Source organism: Mesoplodon mirus, assembly GCF_964341445.2.
Source record: "Mesoplodon mirus genome assembly, chromosome: 15".
NCBI classification, from domain to species: domain Eukaryota; kingdom Metazoa; phylum Chordata; class Mammalia; order Artiodactyla; family Ziphiidae; genus Mesoplodon; species Mesoplodon mirus.
In genome coordinates, this window is record NC_138991.1 from 25,737,684 (window position 1) to 25,760,074 (window position 22,391).

At 41.4% G+C, this 22,391-nt stretch overlaps 1 protein-coding gene across 6 annotated transcripts in view; it reads left to right on the plus strand.

Moving 5' to 3' along the window:
- Positions 1–22,391, plus strand: part of CDK5RAP1 (CDK5RAP1 mitochondrial tRNA methylthiotransferase) — a 44,202-nt gene that overhangs the window by 6,275 nt on the left and 15,536 nt on the right. For 2 of the 6 annotated variants that reach the window (XM_082645411.1, XM_082645409.1), the window contains exons 2-10: positions 1,369–1,699; positions 4,558–4,661; positions 5,159–5,193; positions 6,248–6,348; positions 8,704–8,914; positions 10,713–10,833; positions 15,263–15,493; positions 16,748–16,845; positions 17,551–17,606. In XM_082645411.1, coding sequence (XP_082501537.1) covers positions 1,390–1,699; positions 4,558–4,661; positions 5,159–5,193; positions 6,248–6,348; positions 8,704–8,914; positions 10,713–10,833; positions 15,263–15,493; positions 16,748–16,845; positions 17,551–17,606 — 1,267 coding nt within the window. In that variant the 5' untranslated portion in view covers positions 1,369–1,389. Of the gene's footprint in view, positions 1–122; positions 1,700–4,557; positions 4,662–5,158; positions 5,194–6,247; positions 6,349–8,703; positions 8,915–10,712; positions 10,834–15,262; positions 15,494–16,747; positions 16,846–17,550; positions 17,607–22,391 lie in introns of all 6 variants that reach the window. The other 4 variants (XM_082645407.1, XM_082645408.1, XM_082645410.1 and 1 more) reach the window with 3 other exon arrangements.

A 22,391-nucleotide genomic window follows, 5' to 3' on the forward strand; every position in this document is an offset into this window, starting at 1 on the left:
TTTGTACTTTGAGTCACCTAGGTTCCTTCCTGGGAGGCACCCACTGTTTCTTATGCATTCTAGAGATATTGTGTGCATTTACAAATATGTACCTGAATATTCATGTCTTCTTTCCTACACAGGTTTGTGGATGGCCCGCTATATCTAGTATAGCACTTTGCTTCTTTGCTTTTTTGTCATGTATAGATTCGACCTAACTTTCTAACGGTTGCATCTTATTCCATTGTATGGATGTACTGTGACTTATTTAACTAGTCCCCTATGGATGACATTTAGATCTTTCCCGTTTCTTTGCTATTAGAAACACTGCTGTATCAAATATCCTTATGCATAGGTTATTTTGCACATGAGTCTATCTGTAGGATAAATACCTAGCAATGGAACTGCTTGGTCAAAGGGTTTTTGTGTGTGTTTTTTTTTAATTAATTTTTATTGGAGTATAGTTGACTTACAGTATTGTGTTAGTTTCTGCTGTATAGCAAAGTGAATCTGTTATACATATACATATATTCACTCTCTTTTAGATTCTTTTCCCATGTAGGTCATTACAGAGTACTGAGTAGAGTTCCCTGTGTTATACAGTAGGTTCTTATTAGTTATCTAGGGTTTGTGTGTTTGTAATTTTGACGGAAGGTGGCAAATTGCTCTCTGTAAAGGTTGTGCCATTTTCCATCTCTCTCCCCCAGCCATATGTGAGAGAGTCTGGGTGGGAAGTTTGAAGGGCAGTAATCTGAGACTCTTGGAGGTCGAAAGTAGTCACCGACCAGGCATATGGTGCCCCCATGTTAGACACTTTCCTTTTGAAGGAACCCAAAAGAAGATGCCCTCAGTAAATTGTTTTCACAGTGTAGCAAGGTGGCTAGGGACACAGGCTTTGTTTTAATAGAGACCTTTATTTGAATCGCGACTCTGCTGCTTACTGGCTGTGGGAGCTTAGGTAAGTCCCTCAGCCTTTCTGTCTATTTCCTCCTCTCTGAATGGGGATAATAATAGTGTCTGTTGCCTATGTTACTCAGGATGCTGTGAAGGTTTAAAGAGCTGATACACTTAAAACCCTTGGAACTGTTCCTGGCACAAGGTGCTACTTTGTTATTTTGTCAGGGCTTCTCATTTCATCTCTACCACCCCTTTGTTTTGAAAACAGACTACCTGGATTTGCGTCTCATCTCTGGCACTTCTTTGTGTGATATTTGGCAAGTTGCCTCAGTTTTTTCACCTGTAAAATATTATAAACGGGACAATATTATTAAGAGTACCTTCTTGGGTTTTTGTGAGGATTAAATGTATTAATACACTTGGAAGTGCTTAGAGCAGTGCCCTGTATATAGTGTTCAATAAATGTTGGTGATGTCTGTCATTCTCTTGCAGTCTTTGGGCTGTTTTAGTGCCATGCATCCTTTACAGTGTGTCCTCAAAGCGCAGAGATGTCTGAGCCGGGGCCCCTTGGCCTCTGTGTCCTGGCTGCTGCTCAGGACCTGCAGGGCACACAGTGGTGTCCGCAGCTCTGCAGGTCCCAGTCCAGAGAGGCGGCAGGAGGATGGAGTTTGGAAGGATTTCAGCTCAAGGCTGGCCACTGGACCGACTTTTCAGCATTTTTTAAGAAGTGCTTCAGTTCCTCAAGAGAAACCGTCTACTCCAGATGTGGAGGACCCACCCCCATATCTCACAGTGGATGATCTTTTAGGAAGGCAGAGAAAAGGTTGGTTTTACTTTACTTCTTTTTGAACTTCCTGCTTTACTCCTTTCCAGTATCCATAGTCTGATTCCTTCTTTCTTTATTTTTTTGGCTACGTTGGGTCTTCATTTCTGCACTCGGGCTTTCTGGGCTACTCTTGATTGCGGGGTGCGGGCTTCTGATTGCAGTGGCTTCTCTTTGTTGCAGAGCATGGGCTCTAGGCATGCGGGCTTCGGTAGATGCAGCACGCGGGCTTCAGTAGTTGTGGCACGTGGGCTCAGTAGTTGCAGCGTGAGGGCTCCAGGGCATGCAGGCTTCAGTAGTTGTGACGCATGGGCTTAGTTGCTCCGTGGCATGTGGGATCTTCGCGGACCAGAGCTCGAACCCATGTCCCCTGCGTTGGCAGGCAGATTCTTAACCACAGCGCCACCAGGGACGTCCCATAGTCTGATTCTTAACAGGTCTTTTATTACAGACCTGGCTTTGGAGGGTTAACAGAGTGGGAAGGCTGCTAAGTTATGGAATTGTCAGACTCTACCAAGTAACAATAATATAAAGGAATTATAGTTTTGGTACACGCAACTTGTGGGTAGAAGTCCTGGGTAGTCCTCTTTTTGGTTACCTTTGGAAACCCTTATGATCTCTATTCTGATTTTTAGATCATCCTAAGTTATAAGGTAGGTTTCATAATTGGTGCTGTAGAAAATCATTATGCTTAGGCAGAGGTTTTCTGAGAAACATAATGCACTCAGTTAAAATGCCTTAAAAAAATGTTTGAGGGCTTCCCTGGTGGCACAGTGGTTAAGCATCCGCCTGCCAATGCAAGGGACATGGGTTCGAGCCCTGGCCTGGGAAGATCCCACATGCTGCGGAGCAACTAAGCCCATGCACCACTACTACTGAGCCTGTGCTCTAGAGCCCGCGAGCCACAACTACTGAGCCTGCGTGCCACAGCTACTGAAGCCTGCATGCCTAGAGCCCGTGCTCCGCAGCAAGAGAAGCCACAACAATGAGAAGCCCGCGCACCACAACGAAGAGTAGCCCCTGCTCACTGCAACTAGAGGAAGCCCGCACACAGCAATGAAGACCCAACACAGCCAAAACAAACAAACAAACAAAATTTTGAAGAGACATTAAGAGACAACCAAACCTCTCCCATTTTGCACTGTTTCAAAAAACAATTTCCCTTTATAATTCTTAATGATTTGGTTGCAGTCATATGGTGCAAATTATTTGTAATGTGCTATTTTCATTTAATATTCTTCCAAATAGTAGTCTTCATAATTAAATTTAGAAACATTGGTGCAAAATATCACATGCTGTACCATGATGTTTTCCAATTGTTGGGACATTAGGTTGTTTCAAAAATTTTTATATTATATATAACACTATAATAAGTGCCTCATATATATGTATATAGATACATGCATATATAGATAGCTTTGCTTCTTTAAAAATTTTTTTCTGGAATAAATTTCTAGGAGTTGAATTGGTAAATCAAGGAGTCTGTATACCTTGTGACTCCTGCTCGGTATTTTGTAGTCCTTTAAAATTTGTTGTTCCCTTCAGTCTCTCCCTGACATAAGTTTGGTGTTTTCTTTTTTTAGACAAGGGAAGTGAGCCAAGGAAGGTTTAAAAAAAAATCCTGATTGTTTCTTTCTTTTTTTAAAAAAATTACTGCTCTTTTCTATTGGTTTTCATGTGATTATCCTTCAACTTTTAACTCCATTTAGAATTTATTTGGGTTTGTGGATTAAAATGTGTTGGTGGGCGCAGGGGTTGAAATAGGAATTTAGTTTGAAGGGTCTTGCTGCGGTGTGAAATTGAGGTTCTTATAACTTTATGCAAATGTGTTTTATGTCATGTTAGCCATGCTTGCTTTCATTTAAGACATTTGAAGTTACTGTAGGAAGTTGCCTCATTTTTATTTTGTGGCTTTATGTACCCTCTGGCCACTGCTGCTCCCTCCAGAGTCTGGAGAACCTCATTTTGAGAAGGAGGAGTGTAACATATGGATTTTTTAAAATAAATGTATTTGTTTTATTTATTTATTATTTTTGACTGCGTTGGGTCTTCGTTGCTATGGGCTTCTCATTACAGTGGCTCCTCTTGTTGCAGTGCACGGGCTCTAGGCACGTGGGCTTCCGTAGTTGTGGCTCGCGAGCTCTAGAGCGCAGGCTCAGTAGTTGTGGCTCACGGGCTTAGTTGCTCCGCGGCAAGTGGGATCTTCCTGGACCAGGGCTCGAACCCATGTCCCCTGCATTGGCAGGCGGATTCTTTTTTTTTTTTTTTTGCGGTACGCGGGCTTCGCACTGTTGTGGCCTCTCCCGTTGCGGCGCACAGGCTCCGGACGCGCAGGCTCAGCGGCCATGGCTCACGGGCGCAGCCGCTCCGCGGCATGTGGGATCCTCCCAGACTGGGGCACGAACCCGTGTCCCCTGCATTGGCAGGCGGACTCTCAACCACTTGCGCCACCAGGGAAGCCCGGCAGGCGGATTCTTAACCACTGCGCCACCAGGGAAGACCTAACATGGATTTAAATTTATTTCCCCCCAGGTTGATAATTATTGTCAACTAGTTCTCCCTTTTCTAATTGTTTTTATAACCATATTTCCTGATTCTCAGGTGCATGTTTTCTCCATTTTTAAATGATACAGCTTGTAATTGGTGTGTGTATATAATGTAGTATTTCTTTTGTTCTGAAAGGCTGTCATTAATTTGGGGGTACATCTGGCAATTAATGATGCCTTAGAATTGAGGCAACAGGGGACTTAGCGGCTAACCAGTTGCCTCAGGTGTTTCTGGGGCATTTGGGGAGGAGACCTTTTGAGACATGCGGTCCCTTTTCATCTGCCTACAGTGGAATTGCCCTCTCATTGCAGTCTACCTTGAGACGTATGGCTGCCAGATGAACGTGAATGACACAGAGATAGCCTGGTCCATCTTACAGAAGAGTGGCTACCTCCGGACCCGTAACCTTCAGGAGGTACACACATTTCCTGCTTCCCCTTGTTTCCTGGGTGAGATTCTGAATGTTTGCCAGTTCTTGGGTGGAGTTCCAGGAGCAGGCTGTGGCCTAGTGAGAGTGAGTTCCCTTGAGGAAAGTGTGCAGTGTGGGACCAAGCTGTACTTTTGTTGCAGTTATTTTTGAAACTTTTAAGGTGGTGCTCACCTTCAGGCAAGGAGCTAGGTTAAAAATGGGCCATGAGGAGGAGCGGAATGGGGAGTTAGTGTTTAATGGGTACAGGTTTTAGTTGGGGAAGTTGAAATAGTTGTGGAGGTTGATGGTGGTGATAGCTGCACAGCAGTGTGAATGTACATAATGCTACTGAACTGTACACTTAAAAATGGTTAAAATGGTAAATTTTATGTTATGTGTGTTTCACCACAATCTGAGAAAAAAAAAAAGGGCTGTGGGCAGTGATTCTAAAAGGTTAATTTCAAAGATCATAATTTTCTTTTTTTTCCTTGCTCTCCACCCAGGCTGATGTGGTCCTCCTTGTCACATGTTCTATCAGGTGGGAATTTGTTCTTTACCTAGAGAGTGAATATATCTTATATAATAATGCCAGAGCCAACGGTGCCAGGCTGGCCCTACCTATGGAGATGAGCCAGTGGATTTGCAGTTTTACACCAGTGGAGATAGTAATGATAGAACGGTCAGCATTTGCTAAGCGTGTACTGTGTGTCAGGTCTTGTACTGAGTACTATACGTGCACTAACTAATTCTCACAACAACCCTATGAGCTAGGTGCTGTTATCAAACTCATTTTATTGATGAGGAAACCGAGAGTGTGCTGAGTTGCCCAGCTTTTCCTTGGGTTTTTCTTGTAGCCAATGGCACATGTTTATGATGTACCTCACATCATAAGGGCTAGGTACCGTCAGTGGTCAGGGACAGAGTTCTTCTGAACAGAGATGGGTGGCATCCATCAGAAGTGAGCATACCCTGTTTATTACTTGTTTCTGTGTACAAGGCATGTTGGTGTTATGTTTCCTCAGCTGGCTATACTATCAATTAATCCAACATTTTTGTTCTAAGGGTCTTTGCTGCAAGACATTGGACTAGGTTCTTTGAGAGATTCCGAAATGAACCCTTCCTCCATGGAGCCTGACTTTAAGGAGTCTGGTCTGATATGGGAACTAAGACACATACACAAATAGTTCTAACATCTGGCAGAAAGCACTAGGTAAAAAAATCAAACCGTATAAAGGAGAAATTGCTGAGTACAGGGAATAGAATAGTTAAAGTGACAGGAGAACAAACTCTCCAACAGAGGAGAGTTGGGGAGGGCTTTGTGGAGTAGATTGTTTTTGATTTTGGCTTAAAGGCTTGTGAGGATTTGGAGATGTGCAGGGAGGGCATCATTCTAGGAATAGTTTTGGCCACACTGCATGGGTTTCAGGATCTTAGTTCCCCAGCCAGGGATTGAACCTGTGTCTTTGCAGTGAAAGCGTGGAGTCCTAAACACTGTACTGCCAGGGAGTTCCCATTCTTCCCATTGTCTTGCTCTTTTAGATTGCTTTGTAGTTTATTTTCAGGTTCAGGTCTACCTTTTTTGACCTCTGTAGGGAGAAGGCTGAACAGACCATCTGGAATCGTTTACATCAGCTCAGATCCTTGAAGTCAAAACGGCTCCGCTCCCGAGTGCCTCTGAGGATTGGGATTCTAGGTATCTGGTAATTTGCAGATTTTGTGAGTTTTGTGAGACTTGGGCTCCATGTAGCTTTATATGCTAGGGTTTCCCTTAGAGGCTGGATTCCCAGTGGTGAAGAAATCTTATACATGCCATTCAACTCTTATACTTAATGTCAGAGGCTGTAGGATTAAATGAGATAAAGCTCATAAAAGGGCTTTTCTTAGTGCCTTAAAGTAATAGGTACTGTACTCAGAAAGTGATCTGTCCTTACTAGTCTGATGGGGCTCATGGTGGCACAGAGTAGTGGATAGGAGAGAGTTTGGAGTCTGAAGGGACAGCTTGAATTTACCACGTAGGCACCTTTTTTTTGCAGTATGCGGGCCTCTCACTGTTGTGGCCTCTCCCATTGTGGAGCACAGGCTCCAGACACACAGGCTCTGCGGCCATGGCTCAAGGGCCCAGCCGCTCCATGGCATGCGGAATCTTCCCAGACCAGGGCACGAACCCGTGTCCCCTGCATCAGCAGGCGGACTCTCAACCACTGTGCCACCAGGGAAGCCCCACGTAGGCACCTTTTATCTTGACTCCTGAAGCATGCCCAAGTGAAGATCTAATTATTCACTGACCAGTATAATAGCCACTAGCCACATGTGGTCATTTAAATTTAATCACACTTAAATAATATTAAAAATTGACTTCTTCAGTCTCACTAGCCACATATCGACTGCTCAGTAGCCACACTTGACTAGTGCTACCAGTTTGAACAGCGTAGATACAGCACATTACCATTGTCTTAGAAAGTTCTATTGGACATCTCTGGTATAGATAGCTGGGAGGCATATTTCAAAAATAAATATTCTGTACCCTCATGGTCCCAGAAGTTAGTCAATGTACTTAGCCTTAAAATAGACTGTGTCCATTGTGGAATAGTTAAATTAATTCTTCTTGATGATGGGTCAAAACACAGGTTGGAGCATATCCTTTATTACACAGATTAATGTACTAAGTGATGCAGGAGGATGGAAAGATTAGCTAGAATGTTTTGTTCCATTCCAGTTCCTTCATTATAGAAGCCCCTGGGTATATATCTGTTAGGAATATCAGAAATCCCCCAAATAGTTTTTTTCTTTTTTTTTTCTTTTTTTTTTTTTTTTTTGCAGTACGCGGGCCTCTCACTGCTGTGGCCTCTCCCGTTGCGGAGCACAGGCTCCGGACGCGCAGGCTCAGCGGCCATGGCTCACGGGCCCAGCTACTCTGCGGCATGTGGGATCCTCCCGGACCGGGGCATGAACCCGTGTCCCCTGCATCGGCAGGCAGACTCTCAACCACTGTGCCACCAGGGAAGCCCAGTTTTTTTCTTTTAACTGTGGTAAAGTGTATGTAACATAAAGTTTACCATTTGGACCCCTTTTAGATGTACAGTTCAGTGGTATTAAGTACATTCACATTGTTGTGCAGCCATCACCTCCGTCCATTTCAGGAATTTTTTCATCTTCCCAAACTGAAACTCCACACCAATTAAGTAATGACTCTCCATTCCTCCCTCACTTCAGTCCCTGGCAGCCACCATTCTACTCTCTGCCTTTGTGAATTTTACTGCTCTGGGTACTTCATATAAGTGGAACCATACAACATTTTGGTGACTGGCTTTTTTCACTTAGCATAATACCCTCAAGGTTCATCCAGGCTGTAGCTTGTGTCAGAATTTCCTTCGTTTTTAAGGCTGAATAATATTCCATTGTATGTATATATCACATCTGTTTATGGACGCTCGGATTGCTTCCACTTTTTGGCTATTGTCAATGATGCTGCTATACACGGTTGTACATCCAAGAATAGTTTTTAAACCAGTGTTTTTAAAGTTTTTTTTTTTAATAAAATGGGTTTTTAAATTGTATAGTTTTACTTGAATAGTGGTATTCTTGATTATGGAAGATACCAGCGTAGATGGATAACTCATTTCTTATAGGTTTTAATAAGTATTATGGGCAACAAGAGGGATAAAGTGTGTAAGTGCAGTTGTATATAAATAAGTTTTATTTTAATAAATAAGTTCCTGACACAAAATAGCTTTTATTTGTAGCACCAAGTAATTTTCAATTGAAAAAAGAGGTGGTTCATGTCTAGAAAGGTTTTTGGATGGTGGTTTCATTTTTTCCAGGCATTTAATTGAATTGCTATAGAGCTCTTTTCCTGTGGTTTTCTTATATAGGAATATGCAGGTTCCAGAGGTATAGAAGTGTTGGGCAAATTTGAGGGATGATGCTAAACTCCTAGAGAAGTTTCTGTGACCCGGTCTCTGATCCAGCTGGAGAGAATGTGTACTAAAAAGAAGTGAGACGAGATGAATTTGGGAACAGGTCTTAGCTTATCTCTTTTCCCTCCCAGGCTGCATGGCTGAGAGATTGAAGGAGGAGATCCTCAACAGAGAGAAAACGGTGGATATTTTGGCTGGTCCAGATGCCTATAGGGACCTTCCTCGGCTGCTTGCTGTTGCCGAGTCAGGCCAGCAAGCTGCCAATGTTCTGCTCTCTCTGGATGAGACCTATGCTGATGTCTTGCCAGTCCAGATGAGCCCCAGTGCCACTTCTGCTTTTGTGTGAGTCACTGACCAAGAGATGGGGAGTCAGCTTCTCCTTTCTTACTTTTAAAATAACATGTTAATTTTATTACATTAAAAAAATTAATGCACATAGTACAAAAAACTGAAGACAAAAGATGGTATAGTAAGACTCCCTCACACCTGTCATCCTCAGTCTCCTAGGCTACCTCTCAGAGTCAGCCATGTTAGGAGTTTCTTATATAATCCTTTCAGAGGTATTCTTTGCACATGCATTCATGTATATAATATGGAATCTTTCCTACCCTCCCTTCTATACTCTTATTATTTTTTTCACTTAAAATATCTAGGGCTTTTAGGATCTTTTTTTCCCCTCCTCTGATCTTTTAAGTTAAAAAAAGAAGATCTGATGACAAAATAGTTCATGTTTGTTGAAGAATATGTGGAAAGATAGAAAAACATAAAGAAGAGAGTAAGAATTACCTATACTCCTACCAGCTAATGATAAACACTATTAGCAGTTTGGTGTGTATGACTCTGTTCTTTCTTCTGTGTTTGTATGTGTATGCTTATTTATATTTATTTATAAAAATTGGCTCTTGGTGTACTTGGTTTTATAACCTTTTCATATTTAAAATAATGTACATTTGTTATGTCATGAAATTTTCTCTAACATATTGGCAAATAGGCTTATAGCCTATTTTTGTAAATGAAGTTTTATTGTAATACAGCCATACCCATTTGTTTATATATTGTCTGTGGCTGCTTTTGCCACTACAATATCAGAATTGAGTAGTTGTGAGGAGGATGAGTCTCTACTGTATAGTCTGCAAAACCTCAAATATTTACTCTCTGTTTTTTTACGGAAAAAGTTTGCCAACCTCTCATTTTAATGGCTATCCAATACTCTGTTGTTGGAATGCTTTATAAAAATTAATAGCTAACATTTATTTAACAGTCCTTCAGTGAACGTCTTTACTATACATCTATCCATCATTATTTCCTTAAGATAAATTTAGGCTTTCATATACATGTGCAATGAAAGAGGGTGATGTAACTTAGATACTTAGCATTTGGATCAGGAATGAGTGAGAGATGCAGAACCTTGTGTTTTAAATCCAAGGTCTCCATTCCTAATATATTCTTTATAATATTTATTTTTTGGGTCTAGATTTAAAGAGTTCAAAAATATGTAAATATAAACAGTAGAAAGTCCAAGTGTGGTACGTCTGCAACCCGTTCCTTCACCAGTGCAGTCCCTTAGGGTAACCACTGCATCCACCAATTACAGTTTGGTTTATATCCTGTGATTAACACATAATAATTTTTTTTTTTTTTGGTCGTGTTGTGCAACTTGTGGGATCTCATTTCCCTGACCAGGGATTGAACCCAGGCCACGGCAGTGAAAGCCTGGAATCCAGACCACAAGGCCACCAGGGAACTCCCCATAATAGTTTTTTTTTTTTTTTTGTGGTACGCGGACCTCTCACTGTTGTGGCCTCTTCCGTTGTGGAGCACAGGCTCCAGATGCTCAGGCTCAGCGGCCATGGCTCACGGGCCCAGCCGCTCCACAGCATGTGGGATCCTCCCAGACCGAGGCACGAACCCATGCATTGGCAGGTGGACTCTCAACCACTGCGCCACCAGGGAAGCCCCCCATAATAGTTTTTAAAGATAAAAAATGTCTGCTTTATTGCTTCTTAGATCTCCGATTGGTCCAGTGTGAGCCTGTTGCCAAGAGAATTCAGAGCCAAAGGATAATGCCAAGGGAGCTGCTCCTTGGGTTGGACCAGGCCATCCTGCTCCTGTTACTAAGTTCTGGTGCTTTCCTCCCCAGGTCTATCATGCGAGGCTGTGACAACATGTGCAGCTACTGCATTGTTCCTTTCACACGTGGCCGGGAGAGGAGTCGGCCTGTTGCCTCCATTCTAGAGGAAGTGAGGAAGCTTTCTGAGCAGGTGAAAAATTCTCCAGCCCTTCTTACTGTGAGCGTGTTTGTGGGAGGATGAGGACAACCTTTCTAGTTTTGCAGCCTGTGCTGTCTCTGAGCTGTACAAGTTTAGAACCATACCTGGCCAGAAGGAAATACCTGGGTGTACATCTTGGGTTTGCTGCCCAGGAATTATAGGCAGATGCACTGAGAGGTTCGCTTGGGTGGCAGCACAGTAGAATGGAGAGAGCATGAATCAGATGATTGTGAATTCTGGCTCCACCATTCTCTGGCTTGATGCCCTGGCATAGGTCACTTAACTATCTTCTTCAAAACACAGTTTCCCCATCTATGAAAAGAGGGTAGATACCTTCTTTGCTAGGTTATTGGAAGGACTGTTACTGGAAGGACATTTGTTACTGGCACTTAGTAAGTTTTCAGAGAATGATTTATTAGTCTGTCTTTGTATTCTAGGCTATTCCCAAATCTCTTGTTCATTTTATCACTGAGCCTGCTCACTGGTTGAGGGACAGAGGTTAGGTGAGGGTAGTGAATCAGATCAGAGGCCAGAGGGGAGATACCTCCTGCCTTCCTCCTATTGGGAGCTGGTCCCTCAGCCCTTGAGGTCTCTCCCTAACCCTAGACCCTAATATTCCAGCCCTGCAAAAGAGGACAGTAGGTGGGAATACAGAGCTTTTCTTCCACTTGAGTCTTTGTGTTTTCTTACTTGCTTGGCTTAGGAACCATGGGAGGCTAGCCCCTGCTCCAGTTCTAAGTCAACAGTTTGCCTTTGTTTGTGCACTCTGGCACGCTGTCTTCTCTTTTCCTGTCCCCAGATTCTCAGTTCCCTGATTTGGTCTCTGGCTGCTCACAGGCACTGTGAGTATTCTTCGTACCTTACCTCACCCAGTGCTATCCAAAGTGGTCCAAAGTGGTCTCCTTCCTCTCCCCTTCCAGCTCCCCAACAGTACCAAAACTCACTCCTTTGGGATGGAGATGGTCTGTTTAAATAGACTGAGGTGATGACAAAAACCCCCTAACTTTTCTAGGGTATTTGCTTATAAAAGAAGGAACTTAATAACATTAAAGTGAATCTTAGTGAATTCAAAGGCATTGACTTATGAAAAATTAAGATTCTGCATTGTGTGTGTGTTTTTTGAAATTAATTAATTAATTTGGCTGCATCGGGTCTTAGTTGTGGCACTCGGGATCTTTGTTGTGGCATGCAGGATCTTTTGTTGCGGCGCGTGGGCTTAGTTGCCCCGCAGCATGTGGGATCTTAGTTCCCTGACCAGGGATCAAACCTGTGTCCCCTGCAGTGGAAGCGTGGAGTCCCACCCACTGTACTGCCCGGGAAGTCCCTGAAACTTAATAATTGTTACATTTTGCTATATTTACTTTATTTTGTTGTTGTTAAGTATCTCAGAGTACAGCATGACATTTCACCCTTAAGTAATTGTGCATCCCTAAAAAAAAATAAGGATATTTTCAATACCATTAATTCCTCTAATAGGATTAACAAAAAATGCTAAATATCTTTTCATTTTAGTCCACTCCTATTCAAATTTTCCCAATTGTTCCATAACTCTTTTCATTTGGTCATTACATCTCTTTATATGTGTGTGTTTTACTTAGTTTTATATCTTACTATCTTTTAAAAAAATTTTCTGGTTTGGAATAACTTCAAACTTTTCTGTAAGAAAAGTTGCAAAGATAGTTACCTCTAATGTTAACATCTCACTTAACTTTGGTACATTTCTTACAACTAAAAGATTAGCATTGGTATATTATTGTTAACTAACTTCAGACTTTATTCTGATTTTGCCAGTTTCCCCACTAATGTCTTCTTTCTGGATCCAATCCAGGATCCATGTTGCATTTAGTATATCCTGTTTTTTAAGCTAACATTATGTCACAACTTGTAAAAAATAGTCTTTATGGAGATTCGGGTTTTGATAGTTAAATGCATTGCATGGTCCTGAAGTGGGATTCTAATCAGGGGAAAGAAATGTTTAAAAAAAATTACATATGGGGCTTCCCCGGTGGCGCAGTGGTTGAGAGTCCGCCTGCCGATGCAGGGGACATGGGTTTGTGCCCCGGTCCGGGAAGATCCCACATGCCACGGAGTGGCTGGGCCCGTGAGCCGTGGCCGCTGAGCCTGCGCGTCCGGAGCCCGTGCTCCGCAACGGGAGAGGCCACAACAGTGAGAGGCCCGCGTACTGCAAAAAAAAAAAAAAAAAATTACTTATTTTAATGTGATTGTGATGTCATTGCCTAAGCAAGTTTGTATCCTGTCTGTAATAGTGTGAACATTTTCTCATGTCATTAACAGCTTTTAATTTATTTTTGTAGTTGTGTGGCCTTCCTTGGTATGGATGCACTATGATTTACTTGTAGGACAGCAGCTTTCAAATTGCTTTCAGTTCTTCCTCTGTTAAAACAGTGCTTTGTAGAAGTACATCTCTATGCATTAATCTTTGTCCATCTTAATAGTTATATCCATAAGATAAATTTCTAGACATGCCGTTGATAAAGATTAAGAAAAAAGTTATGAAGGACATAGTATGGACAGTTGGTGAAAATTTGGCTTATGGAATGTGGCTTAGATAATATCAATATTTCTGATTTTGATAATTGTCCTGTGACTACTATTATATAAGAAAATATTCTTATATGCTGAAATATTTAGAAGTAAAAGAGTATGATGTTTGCAACTTATTCTCAGAAGACTTAGAAAAATTTGTGCTTGCGTGTGTGTGTAGAGAGAGAAAGTATATACATGAGGTGTGAATGTGAATAATAAAGAAATAGGGCACAATGTTAACAGTTATTGAATCTGGGCAAATAGTATATGGGAGTTGTTTTTTTTTTAATTAAAAAAATTTTTATTTATTTATTTGGCTGTGTTGGGTCTTAGATGTGGCATGTGGAATCTTTTCATTGTGGCTCATGGGCTCTTTGTTGCGGTGCACGGGTTTCTTTCTAGTTGTGGCGCACGTGCTCCAGAGCACTTGGGCTCAGTAGTTATGGCACGCGGGCTTTCCAGTTGTGGTGCGTGGGCTCCAGAGTGCGCGAGCTCAGTAGTTGCAGTGTGGGCTTAGTTGCCCCACAGCATGTGGGATCTTAATTCCCTGACCAGGGATCGAACCTGCTTCCCTAGCATTGGAAGGCAGATTCTTAACCACTGGACCACCAGGGAAGTCCTGGGAGTTTTTTATACCATTGCAATTTTTCTGTAAGTTTGAAGTTATGTCAAAATAAAATTATAAACAATAGTCTTTATAGAAACCATTATTCTTCTTCTTTCTGAACTTTTACAATGCAGATTTTCAAACAGACAGGTTGAAAGACTAGTCTAATAAACATGATTATTAACATTTTGTCATATGTCCTTTATCTGCCTATCTCTGTAGATACATAAATACATTTTTTCTGAACCATTTGAAAGTAAGTGGTAGTCATCGGGCCACTTTGCCCTGCATCCGTCAGTATGTGTCTTCTCAGAATAAAGAATTTTCCCCTTCATAACCATAATACCTTATCATTTGTAGGAAATTTAACAATTAACTAATATTCTCTAACATGCAGCCCCTATTCAAAATTTATTAATTTATCCAAAAATATCTTATTACTGTTCTGTTTTCAAACCAAGATCCCATCAAGATTTGTACAGTTTTGTTTGATTGTATTATAATATTTCTTCAAACTCTCTTAATCTAAAACAGTCCTTTCACTTTTTTGTTGTGTGTCTTAAATGATGCATTAGACATGTCTGGGTTTGTCTGATTGCTTTCTCATGTTGTCATTTAAAATATTCCCCTGGGGCTTCCCTGGTGGCGCAGTGGTTGAGAGTCCGCCTGCTGATGCAGGGGACACGGGTTCATGCCCCAGTCTGGGAAGATCCCACATGCCGCGGAGCGGCTGGGCCCGTGAGCCATGGCCGCTGAGCCTGCGTGTCCGGAGCCTGTGCTCCGCAGCGGGAGAGGCCACAACAGTGAGAGGCCCGCGTATCACACACACACACACAAAAAAAAAAAAAAAAAAAAATTCCCCTGAATTCTGGTAAACTGGAAGTCAGGTGTAAAAGCTTGATGGGATTTAGACTAAATGTTTTTGGCAAGAATACTTCATAGGTGATGGTTATATAGCATTCAGTGGACGGAATGGTGTCATAATTTGATTTTGGTGTTATAAATTAACCATTATTATTGAACATGGGGCTTGAATCCAGCTTTTTTGCTATTCTAAAAAATGCTTTGAAGATTTTTTACATAAGGTTTTATTCTGAAGTTCATTTCTTCAGACAAGATGCCCAAGCATGAAATTATTGGGTTAAAGACAGAGTACATTTATGGATGGCTCTTGGTAGGTTTAGCTAATTTTAGTGAGGGATTTGGTATGAAGCTGCCAAGCATGTTTTAAAATTGCTTCCAGTGTATTTATTTTCCCTTTTTCAGGGGCTGAAAGAAGTAACACTCCTTGGTCAGAATGTTAATAGTTTTCGGGACAATTCAGAGGTCCAGTTCAACAATGCAGTGTCCACCAACCTTAGCCGTGGCTTTTCCACCAACTATAAAGCCAAGCAAGGGGGCCTTCGTTTTGCTTACCTTCTGGATCAGGTCTCCAGAATAGATCCTGAAATGAGGATTCGTTTCACCTCTCCCCACCCCAAGGACTTTCCTGATGAGGTGAGTATTGAGAGTTTAGTGTGTCGAACTGACATCAGTATCCTAAAGCATGCCAAAGGCTGCAGCCAGTAGCATGCGGCAGAGGCATCCGTCCTCAGAGGATCAGGGGATCCTGTGGTGTATTACTATATTGCCCTCTGAATCTACCCATCCTTTGGAAAGATTTGAAGTCTCCCAAGGGGGTGGCAGGTAAAGGACTGATATTAAGACCACCAGTGGGACCATGAGGGCTGTGCGGAGAGAGGTTTTATTACAGGATGTTGTGGGAAGGACAGGTTGGGGGGCAGTGTGATGCAGTGTGAAACAGTCTAGACTTTGGCCTCAGAGCTGAGTTCAGTCCTGGCTCTTCCACTGCTTTACCAGTAGGGCTGACCTTTTCAACTTGTCATCTTTGTTTGTAAAATGGTTAATAATCACTTCCTGCTTTGGGTTATTGAGAAATAGATATAACGGGTGGAACGTACTCGGCAATGTGCTTGGCATGTAGTATGTAGTTCACGTGTGAAACCTTTCTTTGGAAGGTTTTTTGTGTTGGTGAAATGTCTGTCTTTTGGCCCCACCCCTACTTTTTCCCCTCTGTGTTATTTGTCATATTGAGTTGTGAAAGTTCTTTATGTATTCTTTTTTTTTTTTTTTTTGCGGTACGTGGGCCTCTCACTGCTGTGGCCTCTCCCGTTGCGGAGCACAGGCTCCGGACGCGCAGGCTTAGCGGCCATGGCTCACGGGCCCAGCCGCTCCGCAGCATGTGGGATCTTCCCGGACCGGGGCATGAACCCATGTCCCCTGCATCGGCAGGCAGACTCTCAACCACTGTGCCACCAGGGAAGCCTCTTTATGTACTCTTGATACAAATCATTTGTCAGTATATTTTTTTCAGGTATTTTCTCCTAGTTTTAGTTTCTTGATGATATCTTTTAAAGTGGCTAATTAGTTGGTAAGCTGGATGAAACAAATGCTGTTTTTCCTTTCTGGTCTATGTTGGCACTACCCCTGTATAGCCCCATGGCTTGAATCTGACCTCTGCTTACTTTCTTCACTCTTTGAAAGCAGAGATGCCATCAGGTGAAATGTCTGGGACAGACAGAACATGGGTTGAGCAAAAGTAAAGATTTTCGGTAATTTATGTGTTTGGTTTAGTCAGCCTCTTAATTCTCAAAAATTAACCTTGGTGGAAAAACAGTTGGGGATGGTATTCCTTTCTGCAAGATTCTTTGGTGAGACTTTGATGACCTTTAATGTGTTCTATTTGATCAGGTTCTGCAGCTGATTCACGAGAGGGACAATATCTGTAAACAGATCCACCTACCAGCCCAGAGTGGAAGCAGCCGTGTATTGGAGGCCATGCGGAGGGGGTCAGACTTGCTTGGGCCGGGGGGCGGGCATCCCATACCTTTCCATGTTTCCTTAAGGACCAAGCAGTGTCTAAGAACCTAGTGTAGTGTGTGGCACACAGTAGCTACTCACTAAATATTTATTACATGAGTAAACCCATGGACATTATAACTTGCTTCTGTCCATTCTGTAAGTATAGACTGAGGACTAGATCACTCATTTCATTTGTTTAGCATGTGTTTTATTAAGCACCTACTGTGTGGCACACTGAGATTTTAATCCTTTAGCTTTTAACATTAAAGTTTTTTAGGTCTTAGAATTTAAATATAGCTCCATGTGCTCACTCACTTTGGGAATAGTAAGTATAGCAAAGATAAGACTGAAAGGAGCATGTGACAAATGGCAAGCTGTATGGAACTAGTAATTTCCTTGTATTCCACATTGGCAAAGAGTTTTAGAGATATTAAATGTTAATTTGTCTTCATTTCTTAGTTAAAACATCTATTTAGAGTAATTTGTGTTCTTGAATTAAAATTTTATAGGCTCTGGATTAGGTTATAGTACAGGATTTGAATCAAAAGGACTCTTCTGGATACTTACTCTTGTACTATCCTATGTGAATGAGAAGTAATTACATGTGATTAGCTCATAGTGTTATCTTCTTATAGCATTCATTTAAAGAAGATTGGTTCGTCTAAGCTTTTTCTTTTTTTTCTTTATTGCAGCTATTCAAGAGAAGCTTATGTGGAATTAATTCATCATATCAGAGAGTCTATCCCAGGTACATTTAAGAAACATATTTTGCTGAGCACATTACTCTACCAGTGACCCCAGTCTTCTTGGTCAGATATAGGCAACACCTGTGATAGTACATTGTGTCACCTTTCTCACTTCTTTTGCTCCTCTTCATTTCTCTCTTTCTCTTCTTTCTAATTTTTTAATATCTTGGTCTTGCTAGATATACTCAGAGGTGTGGATTAGCTTGTGGCCTCAGGTACTAAAGAGATTCCTTTTCTATAGTCTTTGTGTTTCTGAACATATGAGAGAAACTGTGTTCCTGCTCATTAGCTGGCAAAGTTATAGTCTAAATTACTTCTGATTTGGGAGCAATTGATAGCTTTAAAAATGTGTACTTAGAGGTAATTCCTTTCTTGTTATCATAACCCTTACTCCCCTTTCTCTTTTCCCTTTCTCCAAATAAAATTACTCTGTAAGTCTTGTAGTTTAGATTTGTTGATAATGTCTACATTGTTTTACAAATTTCTAATTATTGTAACTTGTGTTCTGTACCAATACTTTCATTTGGATGGGGCAGGATAGTGTGGAGGTTCTCTGGGCTGCAGTTTCCTCATCTGTAACATGGAGTTAATAGTACTCACCTTATTGGATTGTTGGAATAATTAAATAAAGTGTGTTGGAACATTGTGTTTAACTTCAAAAGTATATGTTTGGATGAGGTACTGAGACATTCTGCATGATAGATCGCATGCTGGGTCACACAAACCATGGTAAATTTAAGAAAACTGAAGTCATATCAAGCATCTTTTCTAGCCACAACATTGTGAGATTAGAAATCAACTACAAGAAAAAAACTGTAAAAAACACAAACACATCGAGGCTAAAAAATGGATTGCCGAAGAAATCAAAGAGGAAATCAAAAAATTACTAGATACAAATGAAAATGAAAACATGACGATCCAAAACTTTTGGGACACAGCAAAAGCAGTTCTAAGAGGGAAGTTTATTTATTTATTTATTTATTTATTTAAAAATTATTTATTTATTTTTATTTGGTTGTGCTGGGGCTTAGTTGCAGCAGGTGAGCTCCTTAGTTGCGGTTCGCTGCCTCCTTAGTTGCAGCACGCGGGCTCCTTAGTTGTGGCATGCGAGCTCTTAGTTGCGGCCACAACATGTGTGTGGGATCTAGTTCCCTGACCAGGGATTGAACCCGGGCCCCCTGCATTGGGAGTGCAGAGTCCTAACCACTGTGGAACCAGGGAAGTCCCTAAGAGGGAAGTTTATAGCAATATAATCTTACCTCAGGAGACAAGAAAAATCTCAAACCATCTAACCTTATACCAGAAGCAACTAGAGAAAGGAGAACAAACAAAACCCATAGTTAGTAGAAGGAAAGAAATCTTAAAGATTAGAGCAGAAATAAATGAAATAGAGACGAAGAAAACAACAGAAAAGATAAACTAAACCTGGTTCTTTGAAAAGATAAACAAAATTGATAAACCTTTGGCTTATATATAAGAATATAAGGGAAAGGGCTCAAATCAATAAAATTAGAAATGAGGGAATTCCCTGGCAATCCAGTGGTTAGGACTCCTTGATTCCACTGCAGGGGGCACGGGTTTGTTCCTGGTTGGGGAACTAAGATCCCTAAGATTCCATATGCCATGTGGCACAGCCAAAAAAAATGAAACTGAAGAAGTTACAACTGATACCACAGAAATACAAAGGATCATAAGAGACTACTACAAGCAACTATATGCCAATAGAATGGACAACCTAGAAGAAATGGATGAGTTCTTAGAAAGATACAATCTTCCAAGTCTGAACCAGGAAGAAGTAAAATATGAACAGACCAATTGCAAGTACTGAAATTGAAACTGTGATTTAAAAACTTCCAACAAGGGACTTCCCTGGTGGCACAGTGGTTAAGAATCCGCATACCAAAGCAGGGGATGGGGGTTTGAGCCCTGGTCCGGGAAGATCCCACATGCCCTGGAGCAACTAAGCCCGTGTGCCACATTTACTGAGCCTGTGCTCTAGAGCCCGCAGGCCACAACTGCTGAGCCCATGTGCCACAACTGCTGAAGCCCACATGCCTAGAGCCTGTGCTCCACAACAGGAGAGGGCACTGCAATGAGAAGCCCACACACTGCAACCAAGAGTAACCCCTGCTTGCCACAACTGGAGAAAGCCTGCACACAACAACGAAGACCCAATGCAGCAATAAATAAATAGATAGACAGACAGACAAACCCACCCCCTAAACTTCCAACAAACAAAAATCCAGGACCAGCTGGCTTCACAGGCAAATTCTGTCAAACATTTAGAGAAGAGTTAACACTTATCCTTCTTACCCTTCTGAAACTATTCCAAAAATTTCCAGAGGAAGGAACACTCCCAAACTCATTCTGTGAGGCCACCATCACCCTGATTCCAAAACCAAAGATACCACAAAAAGAAAATTACAGGCCAATATCATTGATGAACATAGACGCAAAAATCCTCAACAAAATACTAGCAAACCGAATCCAACAGTACATTGAAAGGATCGTATACCATGATCAAGTGGGATTTATCCCAGGGATGTAAGGATTTTTTTTCAATATCCACAAATCAATCAGTGTGATATACCACATTAAGAAACTGAAGAGTAAAAACCATGTGATCATCTCAGTAGATGCAGAAAAAGCTTTTGACAAAATTCTACACCCATTTGTGATAAAAACTCCAGAAAGTGGGCATAGAGGGAACCTAACAACATAATAAAGGCTATATATGACAAACCCACAGCTAACATCATACTTAAGGGTGAAAAGCTGAAAGCATTTCCTCTGAGATCAGGAACAAGACACTTATTCAATACAGTTTTGGAAGTCCTAGCCATGGCAATCAGAGAAGAAAAAGAAATAAAAGGAATCCAGATTGGAAAAGAAGAAGTAAAACTGTCACTGTTTGCAGATGACATGATGCTATACATAGAAAATCCTAAAGATGCTACCAGAAAACTACTAGAGCTCATCAATGAATGTGGTAAAGTTGCTGGGTACAAAATTAATGTACAGAAATCTGTTGCATTTTTATACACTAAGAAGAGATCAGAAAGAGAAATTAAACAATCCCATTTACCACTGCATCAAAAAGAATAAAATACCTAGGAATAAACCTACCTAAGGGGCAAAAGACCTGCACTCTGAAAAGTACTATAAGCACTTTAAGTACTATAAGTATAAAGTACTTATATACTGTAAGACACTATAAGATGAAAGTTAAGAAACTATAAGATCAAAGAAATTGGGGCTTCCCTGGTGGCGCAGTGGTTGAGAGTCCGCCTGCCGATGCAGGGGACACGGGTTCGTGCCCCGGTCCGGGAAGATCCCACATGCCGCGGAGCGGCTGGGCCCGTGAGCCATGGCCGCTGAGCCTGCGCGTCCGGAGCCTGTGCTCCACAACAGGAGAGGCCACAACAGTGAGAGGCCCGTGTACCACAAAAAAAAAAAAAGATGAAAGAAATTGAAGATGACACAAACAGATGGAAAGATATACCATGTTCTTGGATTGGAAGAATCAATATTGTCAAAATGATTATACTACCCAAGGCAATCTACAGATTCAGTGCAATCCCTATCAAATTACCAATGGCGTTTTTCACAGAACTAGAACAAGCAATTTTAAAATTTATAATTTAAATTTATAATTTAATAATTTATAATTTAAAATTTAAAATTTATATTGAAACATAAAAGATGCCGATTAGCCAACGCAATCCTGAGAAAGAAAAACGGAGCTGGAGGAATCAAGCTCCCTGACTTCAGACTATGCTACAAACTTACAGTCATCAAAACAGTATGGTGCTGGCACAAAAACAGAAATATAGATCATTGGAACAGGATAGAAAGCCCAGAAATAAACCCACACATCTATGGTCAATCTGTGACAAAGGAGGTAAGAATATACAATGGAGAAAAGACATTCTCTTCAATAAGTGGTGCTGGGAAAACTGGACAGCTACATGTAAAAGAATGAAATTAGAACATTCTCTAACACCATACACAAAAATACACTCAAAATGGATTAAAGACCTAAATGTAAGACTGGATACTATAAAACTCTTAGAGGAAAACGTAGGCAGGACACTCTTTGACATAAATGGCAGCAGTATTTTTTTTTGGCCGTGCCACATGGCTTGAGAGGTCTTAGTTCCCCAACCAAGGATTGAAACCAGGCCATGGCAGTGAAAGCACCAAGTCCTAACCACTGGACCACCAGGGAATTCCTGCAGCAATATCTTTTTTGGATCCACTTCCTAAATTAATGGGGATAAAATCAAAAGTAAACAAATGGGAGCTAATTCAACTTAAAAGCTTTTGTACAGCAAAGGAAACCGTAAACAAAAAGACAAGCCACGGAATGGGAGAAAATATTTGCAAATGAAGCGACCGACAAGGAATTAATCTCCAAGATAGGCAAACAGCTCATGCAGCTTAGTATCAAACAAACAGCCCAATCAAAAAATGGGCAGAAGACTTAAATAGACATTTCTCCATAGAAGACATACAGATGGCCAAAGAGCACATGAAAAGCTGCTCAACATTGCTAATTATCAGAGAAATGCAAATCAAAACTACGATAAGGTATCACCTTACACCGGTCAGAATGGCCATCATCAAAAAATTTTCCAACAATAAATGCTGGAGAGAGTGTGGAGAAAAGGGAACCCTCCTACACTGTTGATGATAATGTAAATTGGTACAGCCACTATGGAGACAACCATATGGAGACAGCCACTATGGAGACAACCTCCATATTGGTACAACCAGTATGGATGCTC